General features: G+C 36.1%; 1 protein-coding gene across 3 annotated transcripts; it reads left to right on the forward strand.

Annotated features, from left to right (window-relative positions):
* Nucleotides 1-289: 289 nt before the first annotated feature.
* Nucleotides 290-13,575, forward strand: LOC147498431 (Nucleic acid-binding proteins superfamily). Of its 3 annotated transcripts, none has more exons than XR_015195488.1 (13): nucleotides 290-698; nucleotides 772-958; nucleotides 1,035-1,107; nucleotides 2,822-2,975; nucleotides 3,150-3,259; nucleotides 3,603-3,743; nucleotides 3,838-3,979; nucleotides 4,054-4,197; nucleotides 4,960-5,120; nucleotides 5,870-5,944; nucleotides 7,516-7,654; nucleotides 9,978-10,380; nucleotides 13,090-13,575. XR_015195488.1 is itself a non-coding variant. In XM_086560421.1 (13 exons), the coding sequence occupies exons 1-13, from the start codon at nucleotides 477-479 to the stop codon at nucleotides 13,243-13,245; spliced, it is 1,974 nt and encodes a 657-aa protein (XP_086416547.1). In that variant the 5' UTR covers nucleotides 290-476; the 3' UTR covers nucleotides 13,246-13,575. The 3 variants fall into 3 exon arrangements, 2 of the variants coding, with proteins under 2 accessions (XP_086416547.1, XP_086416548.1); XM_086560421.1 differs by having other exon boundaries at nucleotides 9,978-10,247; XM_086560422.1 differs by lacking the exon at nucleotides 9,978-10,380.
* The last annotated feature ends 1,906 nt before the right edge of the window (nucleotides 13,576-15,481 follow it).

Here is a 15,481-nt window from a genome sequence, read left to right on the forward strand (position 1 = left end):
TCTCAACCAAATCCAACTCTCTCCCCACCACAAACCCATCTCTCTCTCTCCTCTACCTCCGCTCACGCACACTGCTTGCAGTTATCTAATAAAAACAGTGCCATAGGAGCACACATTATATTGAAACCAGAATATAATGCTTCGAAAGCTTGTTTCCTCAAAATCATCTTCTTCTATTCTTTTTTCTTTTTAAGTTGGGAGAAAACCGAGTTTTGAGTAGAAATCGAAAATTTGTGGGTGAACAGTTAACACACCCGTCATATTAAACGGGGTGTGTAACTAACTTATTAAAGCGGGGTGGAGAGAGATGGGGCGATCTGTTGTTACAGTGGTCTATACTCCAGAAAACCATTCCAGGCAACATTGCCACGTCTACTATCATTGGCGCCAAAACCAAAAAAAAAAAACTAAATTAACCCTTCCAAAACTTCCCCTATAAAAACAAACCTAGGGTTCCAAAATTTAAAAAACCAAAAATGAACTCTACCGCTAACCCAATAATCATCGATGACATCACTACTACCCAATCAGAAAACGACGCGTTTCTTAAATTCGTAGCCTACGCACACTCCATACTCTCTCCCGAAGAACCGGAAACCGGACCATCCTGGAACTGGATACTTACTAAAATTCTAAAAACTTGTTCCGCTTACTCAAGTGGAGTTACCGCTGCAATCCTTCTATCTGACCTGGCACAGGTACTCAACTTATATCTACAATATATTATTATTATTATTATTATTATTTAATACTTATTTGTTTTGAGTATAGGCATGGAGTGAGCAGTATAAAGTTGGTGCACCGAAACGAAGGAATGATTGTATTACTCAAATGAAAAAGGAATATAGGAGAAAGAAACTTGGGAATACGGTTACGGTCGATTCTATATACGACAAGAATTTTCTGTCTGTGAATAGTGTTTTGGAAGCGGTTATTTTGGACGTGTATAAACTTCCAGGTAGTTAGGTAGTTAGCTAGCTAGCACATTTTTATTTTCGAGATTTTGGTTTTAATGATTGACATTTGTTTTTCAGGTACAAATATTTATATGCTTAGCTTGGGTGACTTTTGGAGTTCTAGTACCATTGATCTTTACCTCCACCGCAGGTATTCTTGTGCACTTGCTGATTTTTAATTATAATTTTACAACATTATTTTGACTATTGACACAATGCAACATGAATGTAGACATGTGATAAAACAAAATAATAATAAAAATAAAAAAAAACTTCCCAAAAAGGACATTATTGTGCCTCTTTGGACACACTAAAAATAGAGCAAGACTGCTTAGGCCAATGGATTTAGAACTGTGTTGCTTGTGGACTTGTAAGGTGGAACTTGATGATCCTCTAACTATGTTGCATGGGTGTGGCTAGGACATGGTGTGGACAAGGCAACTTAGTTAGACAAAGGTGCCTGACATGGGTACAGCTTCCATTTTTAAGTACCCATGCAATAAAGCCCTCAAACAAGTCATTTGAACTGTTATCTTAATGGTCATGGATGAACCAAGAGTTTAAGAGGCCTGCTTACTTATCTTAACAATTTTACGCTGTTCAGGATGTTTCAGCTGAAACTATCCTGCGACCGGCGTCTCTTCCTTTTTTATCCAGTGAAATATTGTTTAAACTGGAGCTTGACCAGTGTCTTTGTGGACTTCCCCCGCTAGTTAAGCAGAGATTGTTTGTTGGAGTGAAAGAAATTATAGTACACAGTACAAAATATAGGCCAAGGAACACCAGTTTCGATAAGAAATCAATGTAGTTTGTGTTCAATAAATCCTAAAGCAGATAGCGTGCAACCAGAAACCATAAGTTTAAGGAACCAACACAGCTTCGTTTCTATGGTCTCTTCACATTCCAAAATTACGAAGGTTTTGAAGTACATTGCACCTTTGAATTGGATCTTGTCACAGGAGGGGAGTTCAGAGTTTACTTATCCTGCGCACCTTTCTGACTTGGCCCCACCAACATTGTCATTACATGAGTAGCTTCCTTAACCACTTTATCATGATCCTTGGTCTTGGGGAAAGCCTCAAGCCCATCAAAGTGAGCTGAAGAAAGTCATAATATAATCCATTTCACCACCTAGAGCAATTTCTAAATCTTCTCTCAGCTTCCTGTTTTTTACAACAGATTTTACCTTGAAGCACAACAGGTTTTTTGTTGAAAAGAAAACCAGATAATCTTTCTTCCCACTCCTTGGCTCCGTCCTCTAGTATATTGTCCTCAATCTCTAAAATTCTTCCGTTTTGGTGGTTGAACAAATTCAAGCTCCTCCTTACCAGCTGATGGTTTTGGAGTTTTGAGGAAAGTGCTCCATTTCCAAGTAGTAATTGTTGTAGTCTTGTTGGCGTCAATCCCGTTCTGTTCCTGCAGATGTCGATCCTTGTATGTCTGGCAAAAGCATCACCAAGACGAGTCTATTCCGACATCCTCCGACCTGGAGTGAGGGATGCAAGTAATAGCAGAGTGTTTTGTGGATGGTTTGATGTAAGATTCACTATTTTGCAGCACTACTAGTTTGTTGGGATGGAAAGAATAACTTCACTGGAATGTTTCACTTGAAACGTATGATGTTCAAGTATATATCTGTTCTTAAAGTACTGATGGGATTATTGAAATAAATGTAGAAGATAAATGACCTTTATATGGATTTTGTCTTGTTTTCTTCCCTCCTTGTGTATATGCTGTCAGGCTTGTCAGCCTATTGAAAGCTTGCTGTTTGGTGAAGGTTATCATTGTTACTGCATCTGGATGAAGGGTTCCCAATATCTAGTTCTAATTGTACTCAAATTCATTATGTGTTTTGTCCTTGTCAGATACTACGACTTGGTAGATTTTGAATGTCCTGACAATGGGATTTTAAAGAAAGGAAGGGAAGTTTTTCTTACGGGTTGCTGCCTCCGGAAGACGGGAGGTTCTGGGTGTTCACGACTTTTGCCTACAGAATACATTGTGATACTGCTGGATGAGGTATTTTTTTTTGGAATGTTATTCCCAATCATGTCTTAACTTTTGGGTATATATCACTATTTGAAGTTCTATGCAACAACTTTTTAGAATGCAAAAATTGTAGAACAAGTGTTTAAATTTTCAATTATCCAACTTGCAGTCATGCCCAATTGATATCTTTCTGTTTTCTCGCAGAATCAAGACGACGATGCAATGCTTCTAGGAGCTCAGTTTTATACGGATTACTTTTCTTCCATCACACCTAATGCAATTACTAACGGCACTTCTTATTCTTTTTATGCGAGGCAAGACATACAAAGTTGAGCAGCAATTTTTGAGCTTAAGCTTCTACGTTACTACTTTAATGTATTGCTTGTTGAATTATAAGACAACCTATTACATGAACAAACCTTGGAGTTTTTAATTCAAATCACAATAAGTACGTTTGGTGCCTACAATTATATTTATTCATCAATTTGGAGAAGACGTTTATGCACACCTAACCTTGTTTGCCATGATACAGCAGATTATGCATGTTCAGAAGATATCAATAATGTTTTGTTGGAAGATTGCATTTATGTCTACTAAAAGGGTTGATTTCCAGTACCCCTTTCCTCTCCTTGATTCCTTATATTTTCTCATGTGTAGGATTGAATCAGTTGGGCTCTCTGAAATCCATGGGAAGTTTGGTACTTTGCTGCGAAAGCAAGTCACTCTAGTTGATAGCGATGGTGGGAAGCTGAAATTTCTTTTGTGGGGTGAGCAGGTTCTCCTTGCCAATGTTTTCAGGTTAACCCAATATTTTCAAGGTTAACCCTTTCCTGGATTTGTTACCTATTTTATTTTCCTTTCATCGCTGATAAAAAATAAAACATTATTTTAGTGTTGGAAGTATGCTTGCACTGGATAGGCCTTTCATTGCAAGTGCTGCTGAAAGCAAAATTGAAACCAGTGAGGAGTTTTGTCTTGAATATGGTACTGCAACACAGTTATATTTGGTTCCTTTTCATCAACATGGAGAACAGGTTAGTTATTGACATTGTCTTTGTTGTAAAAGTCTTACTTTAGAGTTTGCGAATTTAATATACATCGTACTCAGATATGCATAGCCTCTACACAAAACGGGTACGAAGGATCGAGGGTGCAGAAAGGGTTAAATGGGACCCAGGCTCCTAAAGTTTCTCAAGTGACATTACCTTGTGATTCTCATGGCACTGTTGATTTCAGTAGTTATCCTTTCCGAGTGAGTATATTCCTTGCAATCTATAAGACTTTTATTTACAGTTTGGAGTTGCTTAATTTATAGTTAGACAGTGTTTCTTGTGCTTAATTTATAAAAGATTGTGCCAATTGGTAGTCTATCAGATGTGTAAAATGCTCTTTCTAGCGTTTCAAATGCACCTCATATTTTCTAGTTTCACCTGTGTGGCCTTAATCTTTTCTTATCATACCTTGTAAGGATGAAAAGGAAAATTCTCGGATATGATGTTACAATATTGTAATCTTAGGAAGTGTTGCCTGCAACTTTAATAAAAACCATAATAATTCGTACAACTGTATACTTGTCCGAGTTAAACCTGTAATAAGCAGGGGGGTTTAGAAGTATATGCATGGATTGTTCTCTCGTGGACCTAATTACAAGCTTAGTCATCCGTATCTCCAAAAAAAGAAGTCTGACTATCTTCTCTCTCTCTCTCTCTCTCGCTCTCTAAATGTACTCCTTTCTGTTTTGAAGGCTCTTTATATGAGTGCTGAGATTGTTTTGTGTCCTTTTTATTCCAATGGCTTTTGAAAGTCCTCTGAGGGTTGGAAACTTAAAACCCACCCTGAATAATGACACTTTTTATTTGTTTCAGTTTTCATTTAATTTTATTGAAATTAATGTTGCATTGTGGTTTGAATTGTGAAATATACCCACTTTTGTGTCATGCCTCCTTGATTTTGAATGGCTATATTAAGCTATATGTTTATGAGTTAACTGTTTTACCTGTTCTAAGTATTGCAGTCATTTGTGATGGATCTTCGTGACAAGATGACTAGCGTCAGCCTTTATGGTGTTGTTCAAGACATCTTCAGAGAAAGGAATACTGCAAAATATGTTTTTGTTCTGAAAATAGAGGATACAACGGGAGCAGTTGTGGCAAAGCTACATTTTGTCAATTCTTGGTAATCATTAGCAGACTCAAACATTACTAGTACTGCCTATATATATATATGTATGTATGTATGTATGTATTTTTTGAGAACTCAGTAGAAAAAAGTGCTGTATGGGAACGTATCTTAAATCATCTGGAAGGGAAAGACTGTTAAATTTTCTGGGAACTCACAAATGTTATGTTGAAATATGAAGATGAAAATCATGTTAGCACTTTGTAGTAAGTAAAACGCCTTCTGCATTTGCCATCAAAATCTGTTGCATAGCACAGAGTATAAGAGTGAATAGGTGAACACTAGAAACAGGAAAGAGAAATAGAAAAATTTGTTCTCCGGTTGGAAGCCTGTTTTCTTGGGAAGCTATAAAAATAGTTGAACAAAGTAAAAATAGTTAATAATCTAGAAGCAAAGAGGGGTGGGGGTGGGGGTGGGGGTGGGGGTGGGGATGGTGGGTGGGTTGCTGCTTTAGATTCATGACATACCTTCCAAGAGAAGACTTTTAGCTTGACCTTAGTTAATCTTTCAACAATTCATTGTTCCCACGCAGATAAGGCAGGACACAGTCTCTACTGTGTGGGTAATACATTTGCACAAAAATCAAAGTGTCTGACATGGATATCAACAATAGTTTAAAGTATCTGTGTACCATTGTCCCCAACTATTACTCTGTGTTCTGACATGATGTTATGATGTAAGATAGCTAGCCCTGAAGTTTGATATGTATAATTGACATAGTCTGAAATTTAATTTTGCTTTCACAGGTCACTGGGAAGATTGAGCTTAGGTCACACGATATATGTAACTGGTTTAACATGCTCTTTGACTTCACAGAAGATGTGAGCTGTTCCACCACCTATTTGTTTCTTTTTTCGTCTATTTATTGTGTGTGTGTGTGTTTGCTGCAAGTTTATGAACCTGAATATGTTGACGTGAATCTGGACCAATGTCTACATGTATAATATGACACTATCATCTGATATGAATGGAGACTTATAGCTTGAACTATTATCATGTCAGATCTTAGTTTGATTCTAGAAATTCACTCCTTTGTGATCTACCTGGAATTCAACCGTATTCACTATTCACTATATAATTGGGATACTAAAGAATTTAAGACAGGGCGTGCTGTAATGGTGGATATTTAGTGATTGAATATGAGTATCCCTGTATGTATCCACATCCCAGTATTTGATGTGGAAAATGCAGGCTGCCGGAGTCATCTTATTCACATAGGAGCCTTGGTCTTGTATACAAACATATTAAACGTTAGCCAACTAGATTTTTGTTTGGGGAAGATGGAGTAAGGGACAAATTTGTAATATTACCAAAAAATTGACGGGGTGGGCTTTTGACATAATTACAAAAGTCTATGTCTTTTATCCGAATTGAAATTAAATTGGAATTGTGGGCTTCAGGCCCAATCTCTGAAATATATATATATATATATATATATATATATATATATATATATATATATATATATATATATATATATATATATATATATTCATTCTTTAAAATAGCTATTTAAGTTAACTTTAAAATAAGTACGTAAGTAAAACTTCACCTACAAAATGAATTTAAACCTATTTTTTTGTGGATATGATATACTCAATATTAAGATCATCTCTACAAAATTTCAGCTCATTTGGAAACCTCTAATATTTTGGGAAGATAATCATTATGGTGAGTGCTTCATAACCACAAAAAATTATGTTTGAATTCATTTTGTAGGTAAAGCTTTACGTAAGTATTAATTTTAAGTTAACTTAAGTAGCTATTTTTAGAGAATTACTATATATATATATATTCTTTTTATCTCTTATTTAACAACATTTCTCTCGCTAATAAATATGCAAGCATGACCTTTGATTTGAATCAACCATACCAAAATAATAAGGATGAATACCAACCTAATAAGGATGAAGAAAACAAAAATCGAAATCAAATTTTAACGAATGGGAAAAGAAGAAGATTGCCGAAAAAAGGGCGTGAGTTGTTTGTTTGTTTTTTGTCCCTATTAGAAATACCCTAAATTAATTTGGGCGATATTATTGAATTGAGGTGGTTGTTGGGTTTAGACAGGTCGAAGATTAACAATATATATATATATATAACAGAGTTGAAAACTGTCATACAACAAATTCTAATAGTGCCTCACTACAGTTGGTGGCTTTTGGGGCGCATCATGGTCCCTGGCACATCAAATTGCAGAAAATAGCCTGTCTATGTAGATAGGTTATGTATGCATGTGTTGGTTTTACACTTTCAGGTGCTACATATGGTTGTAATTACACAATTGCATCAAGGTCTAAGTTTTACTAAGTTCATTTAGTCACCATCTACTTATATGTGCGATTTTCTGCTGGCTAACTTCACCATGCTGCTGGATTGTCTTCTTTGGCAGCCTTGAAGTGTTGTGGTTTGAGAAGGAAGTTGGAGCTTCCTTGGTTAATCTAAGTTGCCTTCCTGCATTGCTAAATTCATCTTGTCTCCACAAGTTGTCTTACCTTTCGGATTTGTCCACCCATACAAATGTAACACATGTATGTTCCTCTCCTAGCTTTACCTTAAGAATGAAACTCAAAGTCCTTATTGTATCATGGTTGCTTTCAATTGAAACTGATATGCGCTTATCTGTTTAGGCTTTTATTATATCTTGACCGGTCATGAAGACGTTTTAGTTGGTGTAATACGAGGTCATATACTTTTCTCTATGTTGAGATGTTGAAATCCAACATAATTGCTCTGGGTAATGTAGTGACTAATAAGGAAGCTCATAGGTTGGGTTTTTTAGCCAGTGGATCCTTGGTATCCTACACAAGCACGTGCGTGCGCTCTCCATGTTGTCATCAAAGACCTATCTGTTAGACATCTAAATAAGCATTAATGGGTTCAACTTGTGTATTTGCATCCAGTGTTTGAAAAAAATGCATAACAGCCCCAAGGCCTTAAACCTCTGTTAGGTGAGCCTCAGAGGCGATTCGGGCCTAAGCCCTTCAAAATTAAAAAGGCTAAAACAATCTAGTAATATAGCATTAAATTCAGAAAAGTTAGAACAAGTATACCATTGTGTCAGTTGCGGTTGTGCACTTGTACTTTATGTACAGACAAGAAAATAGAAGAAAAGAGCAAAAACCGCATAATTACTCACATACCACAAAGAGAAAATTTGGTTTCTTGGTGTAATTGAAGAATAGGGGACCGTAGAAGCAACGGAATCAAAATTAGAAGAGATTTGACGGACAACGGAATCATAATTACTCTCTAGGTTGAAAACAATGGAAGAGGAGAAATAGGGTTTGAGAATGGGAGTGTGTGATTTCTATTAGAGTAAGATGTTTTGATGGACAAAATATGATCTAATGTTCTTTCAGCCTTTAAGAGTGTTATTGGAGGTAAGAGTATAAAAAGAAAAAAGAGAAAAGAAAAGAAAAGAAAAGAAAAAGAAAAAGAAAAAAGGGAATGAAGTAAAGTAACTTTTTGTTGGTCTCGGATAGTCAACTCTCAGTCAGTAAGGCTTTTGCTTCATGGCGTACCCCTCAGTCCAGTGAGGTATAATACTGCTGAGGCTTCCTCAGTGCTCCAAAGCCTGGAAAAGTGTGAATCACGCCTCGAGGCTTAAGCTTCAGGGCGTTTTTTCAAACATTGTTTGCATCTAGGAAAAATGATTGTATAAAGTAATGAGGATTCCAGAAACGTTAGAATGCTTGACTGTACTTTGCTCGAAGTGTGTGAACAAATTTATTTAACTAGTCAAAGTAACAAAGTTCAGATTTGACAAGACATTGGTGACTAGGTGAGGGGTTAACTTGGAATATGCTGGAAAATTTTTGAAGAATAAGGTCAATCTTTGGGATGTAGATATGTTATACAAATACATGACTAACGAAAATTTGGAAAAGAAAAAAAAAAGGATCTTATAAATTGGTGAGAACTGAGAAGGTAATGCTGTTGGCAGGTAAGAAATACAGTTATGTTACTTCAACTTTCAGAGACTTCACTGGCTTAGCTAGCTGGTAGCTGCTCATATGTATCATCAATTCATCATCACATTCATGGAAAAACATTTGTTTTGCATTTAATTCTTTACTTGCTGACTAATTCTGGACAACCTGGAGGATTTATGCGAAGAATTTTGTTGCCACATACTGGGAAACCTTTGTAACTATAGTTTTTTTGTATTAATGATTACCACGTGGTACTTTTTCAGTTTACAAAGTCTGAAAGTCTTTCTCATCTTTTTCATGTATTGTCGCATTCACCTATTACTGCTGATTGTGCTTGTTCACGCACAAGAAATCCACTGGTTGCTCTATTTATTTATTTATTTTGATCAAAATGCTTTATTTGTTTGTACCTGAATTTCTATATGATATCTTTCTTTGAAGGACTACAATTAAACACTTTGGCTGTATTATCGAGTGGTTTGACCGCTTGTTGTATTATGATATTGAATTTAAGACCGTTCTTTCCTTACCTTTGTACCCTCTCCTACCCCCATATAGAACAATTAAAAATCTTCTGATCATTTACTAATTCCAAGTGTAATGAGAACAGTTATTGAATAGAAGCAGGTTCTATTCTTGTTATACAAAGACACTGATTTACTATTTTCTCTCTTCTTGATAATACTCTATGCTCTGTTACGGATCAACATCTTTGTTGATGGGATGTTGAACAGTACAGCACTCAATGTATTTTCTGATTTTTCTCTAAGTTTGTAGGATCTGCTTTAATCTGCAATTTAAGTCAATAATGCTCTATGAGTCAGCAAGTTTATTTTTATCCTTTTACTTGAGAATTTGAGGGGAACTACATACATGAAGGGATCCTGATTTTTACCTTTTGCTTTCAAACCAAAAACAGATATGCAGTGTACGTCTTGATCACATTGAACTTTACCATGTGATCTCAAGATTTTCTCACATCATTTGTGGCCATTTTTTGAGTGAAAGACCTGATGGGCTTCTAGAATGTACTTTCTGTCGTTGCACCTGTGTTGGGGAAGTTATGCGTAGCTTCCATTTAAACGTTTTTCTTGCTGATGAGAGTATGAAGGTCTTTGCGTGGTGTACTGGTCAAACTGCTGCAGAATTGCTGCAAGTTTCCCCAGATGAGTTCTATGAGCTGACTGAGGTATCAATTTGAATTTCTATACATTTTTTGTCCTCTCTTTTCTTCTGGGAAGACTGGAGCAAATCACAAAGGCTTATGAGGAGAGAACTATCTTTGTAAGATGTTTCTTATACAGATATACCTCTAACCTCCCGTAAGTCTTATCCATTTTTTCTTAGCATGTTTCTTAGTATGATTGTATGAGTACATAGCAGAATTTGAAGCAGACTCGTAAAATTGCTGAAATGAACCTCAAATAAATAAAAGTGTAACCACTTTCTGTGAGGACATAAGTGAATGAATGCCTTCAAACGGCGAAGTCATGTCAACTTCTGAAAATTTGAAAATTTTTATTCTTTTTGAGTTTGATAAGTGGACCCGTCAATAAGTATTTGATCCATTTTGGCACTATATTTAAGCATGGTTCATCAATATATGTATCACATCATCAAGCAATGGAAATTGTATCTTGTTTTGTCAAGTTTTGTTATGTGGCTTGGTGCATAATAGATGATGAAAGTGCGGACTAGTTAGTAACTCAATACAGATATGTATAAATATGGTTTTGCGTATTAACGATTGGAAGTACACTATTAGGGGAGGATACTGACCATAATGGTGACAAATTGGTTAATCAGTTTAATTTCTAATTAACTTTTCCATTACATTAAGTTAGATTAATTTTTGGTGTAATCATTAAATTAAATTGTAAATAATATTAAGCATATTAACCAAGACATGGCTTGCTCTTCTTTCCATGACAAAGGAAGGGTACGTTTAATTAGTTCTCTGGAAAATCCACCATTCTCCTAAAATATAGTACTGAAAAGAGGAGCAGTACTGGGGGGAGAGAAATAGGATAGGTAAATATAGGACAGATACAGAGAGGATTTCACGATGTATTTTCCCTTCTGAATAGATAGAAAAAATAAGATAGTACTATAGTTGGAAAAACGAAGATAGGGTTAGTTGAAATCCAAGATTAGGGCTTTTAAGGAGAGAAGAAGAAGAGATTTGGGAAAGATTCACACAACCTTGTTAGCTAGGGCCTAGGGTTGTGGACATTACGTTTGTATTAATAAGGAGTACAGCAAGGGCAATCATAAAAGGGGCATATTACTTTTATTTTGGTAAGCATTGCATTGGTGATGCACACAACCGCCTGCAACCTTGTGCATTTGGCAAACACTGGAAGAATTGAAATACAAATTATAAGCCATAAATACACATTCTAATATGCAAGGGGCATATTAAAATAAACTGAATAAAACATATATACCGCATTATAAAATACACACTATGACTACATTGGTATTGTTGGATTTTTTTTTCTTCCAAAAATTTCTCATCTCTAAAAGATCTGGTTTTAACATGTCGTATCCGTCTACAATAGCGTAAATATCTTACTTTTTTTTTGAGAAAAACGGTTATCCAATTCGTCAATCACAACCTAAATAAATTTTTAAGGGGGAAACGATTTTAATGTCAAATCAGATCAACAGAGTTATGACATGCTAGGTTGTACAGACTGCAAACTGGCTAGCACAATGTGGAAAAACGTCCGTATTATTGTATTTACTCTATTTTAACCATCTAATCAGATGATACTTTTATAATTTAGGAAGTAAAATTAATAAATTGAGTTCTGCCTTAACAGTAGCGTGAGCATTGGTAGTGGTCACACCAGTAGTTGACATTAGTATGGTGGCTGTAGAAGGCATGCCTGCAGAACTTGATTGCATGTTTTAGGAATATATAGTCAGAAAAAAAGAACAAGGAAAAGTGTGAAAAGTCAAGTGTTTTCACCTCCCCCAAACTTTTGATGTTGGCATCCCTGAAACTTTGCATGATAAGTTTGGTGTCACTGTGTCAGGCTTTAGATAGGTGCTACATCCTTCTTCTAGACTCCTGAAGGATTTCCGTGGATGCTCTGTATTCTTCCATTTTGTGGCTTCCGACTCGTAATGGATCCTGCAGCCAAGAGAAGAGTTTGTTTTTGGGATCTGTAAGGCAAAAAATGTGAAAATCAGTATTTCTTGATATAAGTATGGAATCAAATTTTGACTTTCTATGATCGATAAAATTAGTTGGTGTCATTTAGGAGATTGGAAGTTCTGCCCATTGAAGATAAAATTTTATGTTGTTGATGCCTTCAGTTTGCCAAAAAGAAAACAGGCATCTGTCTACCTTAAGAGTCCAGTATTCAGTTTTGGACAAAAAGGTTTTTGTTCCTTTATGTATATTGTTCATTCAGATGGAAAGAAGAAATTTTGAAAACGATTTAAGGCGTTCCGGACTTTGAAGCACACCACAATGCTCTGGGGAAAATAAATAGGAGAATGCTTTATTTAGGGTGCCTTTGTGAAGGTCCAGACAATGAGGCGAATGAGCATTAGTGTATTATTTACTTATGGTTGAAGTTTACCTATCTGTACTTCTCTTAGGGACAACACCTTTGTAACATCTCCAACAGAAGATGGTGGTAGGAGGTAGTTTTTCGGTCGCACTTTTAACTTGTTATTATTTGTTTTTTTTTGGTTGTTGTTTCAGCTTGACATTGACATGACATATTCTGTCCCACTTTTGTTGGCTAATTACCTTTTGCTATTTTCTATCCTTGTTTGACTAAACAAATCAGGAGTCAAACCATTAATTAAAGTTTTCAAAGTATCATATGATTCCTTTTGGGGGACTCGTGACAATTATCTCTATTAATGTCATTTTCAGCTACCAAAATATAAAACTCATGTAAAATAGAAGCATTTGTCATTATTGTTATTTGATTCCTTGCATTATAGCAATGTCTTGTTAATATTGAGGATTCTTGTTATGGTACAACTGGTATATGCTTGTTTGATTTCAGGATGAACAAGCTATGTATCTGTATACACTTGAGAATGAAAGGTTCATGATTGCAATTGTGAATTGCAAGAGGCAGGTTGATGTAGACGCTGATAGTCTTAGTGGAGGAATTGATTCAAGCGCATGGGAAATTACTCGCGCTCTGAAGTGTGAATGAAGCTTCGGTATGAAAAGCTAGTTATGTACTTGATCTCCATCTAGGTGAACTTGGTCAATTCCCTTCAGGAATCTACTTTTGATTGCAATATGGTTTTGCACCTACAACTCAATGGCGAAATTGGATTTGCAACTGCCCTCATGTACCCAGAGTCAGGTAACTGATATCTTAGCATGTCAGGTTACTATCCAATTTCTGTCTGTTACTAAAACTTTGTAATATTTTGGTGTAATTTGTTAGACAGATTTAGACTTCCAAGTTTGGCACATCCACTCCATGTGAATTTGGACAATCTTAGCTTGATTTATTACTATTCGGTTGATTTTGACCTGTTGACTAGTTTAACTAATTTGGTTGATTATGATTAATCTGGAAATTCTCTAATTTCGGTAGAAAAAAAGGATATCTAACAGGTAGTTTCTCTAACAGGTAGTTGATTACGATTATCCAGAACAGCTAACAACATTCCATTCCCTTAGGATCAAGAGAAAAAGAACAACAACGTTTCGTCTGCATTAGGATCCTCTTTCAGCTTCTCATTCCCTTACCTCTTAATCCTCATCCTTTGCGTCTCAATCTATCTCCTAGTCTTTGTCTGAAGGAGAGATGAAGACAAGGAACAAGATTAATCTGGTTCTCATTCTGCTTTCTTCTCACCTTCTACAATGTGCACAAGGTAAGAATAACCATGTCTCACATTCACCTGCTCCAAAACCAAAAAAATGATCAACCACTACTAAAGAACTACTTCCTAACCTAGAATACCCTTTGCTAAAGAAAGCATGAAATGCCACTGATCACCCATTGCTTTGCCTTTCCTCCATTGGACCCTTCCTCCCGCTGGGTAAGATCGATCCAGTTTCCATTCTTCAAAGTGAGATGAAAGCTTGCCTTAATCATGCTATTATTATGTTGAAAGATAAAGCCACCAACATTGCCGCCAACAAATCCACCCTACCTAATGTAGTTGACAACGTTCAATCTTGTGTGGAACTTTATCAAATGATAATTGATGATCTCGGCAAAGCTGAGATCAAAATGCCTATTAACGAAAAAGACTTGAACAATGGATTCAGGCTTAGCGCTCCTCACTACTTGTCTAGATGGTTATGCTGAGGGGGTGACATCTGAAAATCCCTTGGCTGACTTGGATAAAATCCTGTATCAGATGTTTCAAAATTGCCTTCGACTTCTGTATTTCATCGTCCCAGAAAATCGGCTGACATAAAGCAGTTTTGTAGCAATTGCTTAGCAGTTGTGGCTCTCATCATCGCCCTGACGATAGACCTACACTTCATGGCTTCTTCCTTCTATTGTCTATTAGTCTTGTTCTTATTCTAATCGTAACAATGTTAATAATAAATGGATGTTGAGAATGAGTCCTGGAAATTATTTAACAAAAATCTCCAAAAATGTAGTCCTGTAGTTGGATTTGTAGCGGGAGCGCAAGAGAGAACAGTGGCAATATTACTTTTCGTCGCTCTCACTCGAGTTCTCCTGGTAATTTTAGAGCAGCTTCGGGAGAAGAAATTACCCCGAAAGTCGCTCCAAGATGAACAATATTCCAATTAAATTCCACCAGGTAAACATAGATGTTTGAGAAATATAAAATTGATTACAACAAAGTTCAGTTAAGTGTCTGCAGGGTACCCAATCCCATGAAACGTTTTGTGTAATAAAATGTACAATGCTTTACATTTGGTGAACCACAAAGTGAAATCAATTTCTCCACCAGAACAACAAATCCCAACCAGTTGTGAAGTGTAGCATTTAACAGACCGCCAACAAAAATTACTCTTATTTTTGGCAAGATTGAGCTATGGAGTACTGAAGTATGGACCATCTATTGTTGTTTTTTCATTAGTGATTTGTTCCTCTTTGATCTTAGTGAACTTGTTGTAAGCAAACCACACTGTAAGCAGGTGGTAACACCTAGGGCTGGCAATGGGTTTCGATAACCCGATAACCGATCCGAACCAAACCGATAAAAAACGGTTTGGGTTGAAATAATTTGATTTATTTTCTATTGAAACCGAACCGAACCGAACCGATAAAATATTGGTTTGGTTTTAGGTTTGCTCTCCACCGAACCGATATGAACCCGAACCGATAAGATGACATTTTAGTAATATTTATGATTAATTTTGTATATGTTTATCAATTATGTGATTGAAATTAATTGATTTAATTTAAGATTTAATTGATTTTGTAGTTTTCGGTTCGGATCGGTTCGGAT

This window comes from Coptis chinensis, chromosome 5, assembly GCF_015680905.1.
Source record: "Coptis chinensis isolate HL-2020 chromosome 5, ASM1568090v1, whole genome shotgun sequence".
Lineage (NCBI taxonomy): Eukaryota > Viridiplantae > Streptophyta > Magnoliopsida > Ranunculales > Ranunculaceae > Coptis > Coptis chinensis.